The sequence below is a fragment of the Kryptolebias marmoratus genome, unplaced genomic scaffold (genome assembly GCF_001649575.2).
Source record: "Kryptolebias marmoratus isolate JLee-2015 unplaced genomic scaffold, ASM164957v2 Scaffold28, whole genome shotgun sequence".
In the NCBI taxonomy this organism is placed as follows: Eukaryota; Metazoa; Chordata; class Actinopteri; order Cyprinodontiformes; family Rivulidae; genus Kryptolebias; species Kryptolebias marmoratus.
This window is the reverse complement of record NW_023665762.1, coordinates 59,451-62,298: the sequence shown is the minus strand read 5'-3', so window position 1 is coordinate 62,298 and position 2,848 is coordinate 59,451. Positions and strand designations below refer to the sequence as shown.

General features: G+C 40.4%; 1 protein-coding gene across 5 annotated transcripts in view; it reads right to left on the bottom strand.

Annotated features, from left to right (window-relative positions):
• The window catches only part of LOC108228561, a 31,255-nt gene extending 28,829 nt beyond the window's left edge, over positions 1-2,426 (bottom strand). For 3 of the 5 annotated variants that reach the window (XR_005232865.1, XM_037974368.1, XM_037974373.1), the window contains exons 1-2: positions 1,533-1,818; positions 135-175 (exon numbers count right to left, since the gene is read on the bottom strand). Coding sequence is in view for 4 of the 5 variants with exons in the window: in XM_037974368.1 (XP_037830296.1) it covers positions 135-175; positions 1,533-1,552 (61 nt within the window). In the remaining variant the exon portion in view is untranslated. Of the gene's footprint in view, positions 1-134; positions 176-1,532; positions 1,819-2,213 lie in introns of those variants that run through there. The other 2 variants (XM_037974371.1, XM_037974370.1) reach the window with 2 other exon arrangements.
• Positions 2,427-2,848: the final 422 nt, after the last annotated feature.

Below are 2,848 nucleotides of genomic sequence, written 5' to 3'. Positions count from 1 at the left end.
ATCATTTGAACCTCTAACAGCGTCTGCTGCCACCTGTCAGCTCTGACCTGATGTCTGAATGTTAACAAAGAAGGACCTCTGAGGTCACATGACCTGACTGATACACCTGACAGCTGCAGCAGACATCAACTCACCTGATTCCCAGCAGCTCAGCAGCATCAACACCTCCACGAGTCTGCAGACAGAAACAAAGCAGTCAGGTTCTGATCCAGAACCAGCAGCAGAAACAGTCAGGAACTCCAACATCTGGTTTCTGTACAGCTAAACTCATCTGTCTGCTGATTGGTCACTTCTGTAGGTATGAAGACGATGAATCTCTGCCACCTTGGCTCGCCTCGTAAACATATATTATAACTACTTACACATATGTACAGAAGTGAAGCATATTCTAGGGTGACCAGTTATCCCTGATTTCCAGGGACGACCTGTACCTGGCTAAAATTGTCCCCAGAAATGTCCCAGATTTTAGTGTTTTATGAATGAGAATAAGTAGACTGTTATTATGGTGGCTGGCTGGAAAGCAACAGTGAGCATGATGGGCAACAACAGCTGTTAAGGTAGCTGGTCGCTCTGCTGTTAATGTTACCGACAGAGAAGAAGAAGAAGAAGAAGAGCAGAGCGCCGCCTTTAATAAAGGAAAGAACAGAGAACGGAGTTCAGGGAGCTCACTTTGTCATGTGCAGATTATTGATTAAAGTGACCAATTTAACATATAAAATAAGGTTTTTTCTCCAGACACTCTTTACTAGTTGGTTAGTTTTAGATGAGAAACTTGAGTCATCCTAGTATAATCTTATTGTAAATATGAACTTTTTAAATTATTTAACTATTTTCCTCAGCTGATGAAATACCCCAAATCCTATATTTACCAAAAACCTATTTTTATTTGGAGCCTCAAGCTCAGAACATTTAACCAGATGATGATCTGTCCCTCCTCATCATCCTCAGCTCAGGCAGTTCTGTCTCTGAGGATCTTTCATTTGTCCAAACTGACACCTAAACCTGAAAATCACAATAATAAACCAGCAAAACAACTCAGAACTAGCTCTAAATATAAAAACTAAAGGTCACCATCTATTCTAAAACATCTCACCTTGGTCGAACCCTTGTTGACACTGTAGCCACTGAATCAAATCAAGGAGTTTTAATCATCCTGTTAGGGTTTCTCTCTGTCTCACCGCAGCTTCTCCCTCTGCTCGTCGTCTTCTTCTTCTCTGTCTGTAACGTTAACAGCAGAGCAACCAGCTGCTGTAACAGCTGTTGTTGCCCAACATGCTCACTGCTTTCCACCCAGCTCCTCTTCAGGCCTCTAAACTTGACTTATTTTGGTTGTTTATCTGGGAAACATTCTGTTGACATCCTGTTTCCTGAAAATCCTGTTTTAATATAAAGTGGGTCTTTTTCTTTTATCATGCGACCAACAGGTAATGAAGCTAAGCTAACAGCTAACATGTAGCTAACTTCCCGTAACTCGTCTTTGTTTAGCCTCCAGACTCATTTTTTACTTTAATTAAGGCACCGTAACAACAAACCTCATGAAACTGTCCAGCATGGTTCTTTGGAGCCTACAGAAACTTTAGGGCGAATAAAAACTTAGTTTTTTTCTATTTTTGAAGCTAAAACACAATTTCAGCCTCCGTCGCAGCATCCGTCACGGAGCGGAAGAAGGAAACCAGCCTCTTCCGTCCCCCTACTCAAATAAAAGCTTTATTTAATGTAAATTACTCTAACTACTATCAAAACTCAACATTTAGTCTGTATTTGGGTTAATTTTCACACAAATGTTCAAAAACACATTTCATAATTCTCAAACCTGTGACTGACCCAAACAGCCGATCCAGTTCTGGGATCTCGTTTATAAAACTGGCGTACGCACAAAATGAGGCTGAAACCTGCGTACGTCACTTTCTACGCAAATTCTGGCTCGGTTCCAATACTCGCAGTCCACCCTACGCCCTTCTATGAAGGGTGCAGTCAGTGGAAGGGAGACCAGGAAAGAAGCATTTGTTTCTGGAAATTAAACAGCTTTAAGGGGAGTTTTTCAATGCTGTAGTTGCAAAGGAGAATAAAATGAAGGCCACCAAGTTTTGAGAATCCAAACTAATAAAAATAAGGTGACATTAACATCAACAGAAAAAAAAAACTGAAATAAGATCTAAAACAAAAAACTGAGGAAAGAGTTTCATCTGTGTAAAAATAAGAACTTTACTCACCATCAGCAGCATTAATGTTAGAGGAGCAGCCGTTCACGTCCTGAAGCATCAAACACAGGAAGTTTACAGTTTCTTCCATTTTCTGTGACAAAAGACAGAATAGATGTTATAAAGAACAAAGATGGCTCCTTTTTGTTCCCTCCTGCAGGTCGAGGCAGTGTCTGTAAAACCAGTTTGGTCTGATGTTTAAATCAGACAGAGGAACATCTCCCACACAGACACACCTCCACACAGACACACACACCTCCATACACACACAGAGACACAACGAAATATAAAATATAAACATAAAAAAGATTCTTCATGTTCCAGGCACACGTCAGGATGTATAAAAGGAATGTTGTATGAAAGGGTGTAAATATGAACAAACCTCTGACCTGCTGTGAGAAAGTGCTGACACCACACAAACCTTTCAGTCGACAGGAACAAACTACAAAGTACTGAAACTGATCTAAATTCACTGAAATCTGACTTCATTTGGTTTTCTGAACATGTTTGAACCTTTATGGTTTAAACCTGAAGCACATTTAACCTCAAACAACATAACATAAAACACACCTCTAAAAGGATCCAGACAACCTGAACCCAGAGTAACCTGTAACGTTCCCTCTAGTTCCATCACAGACAGATGTAAA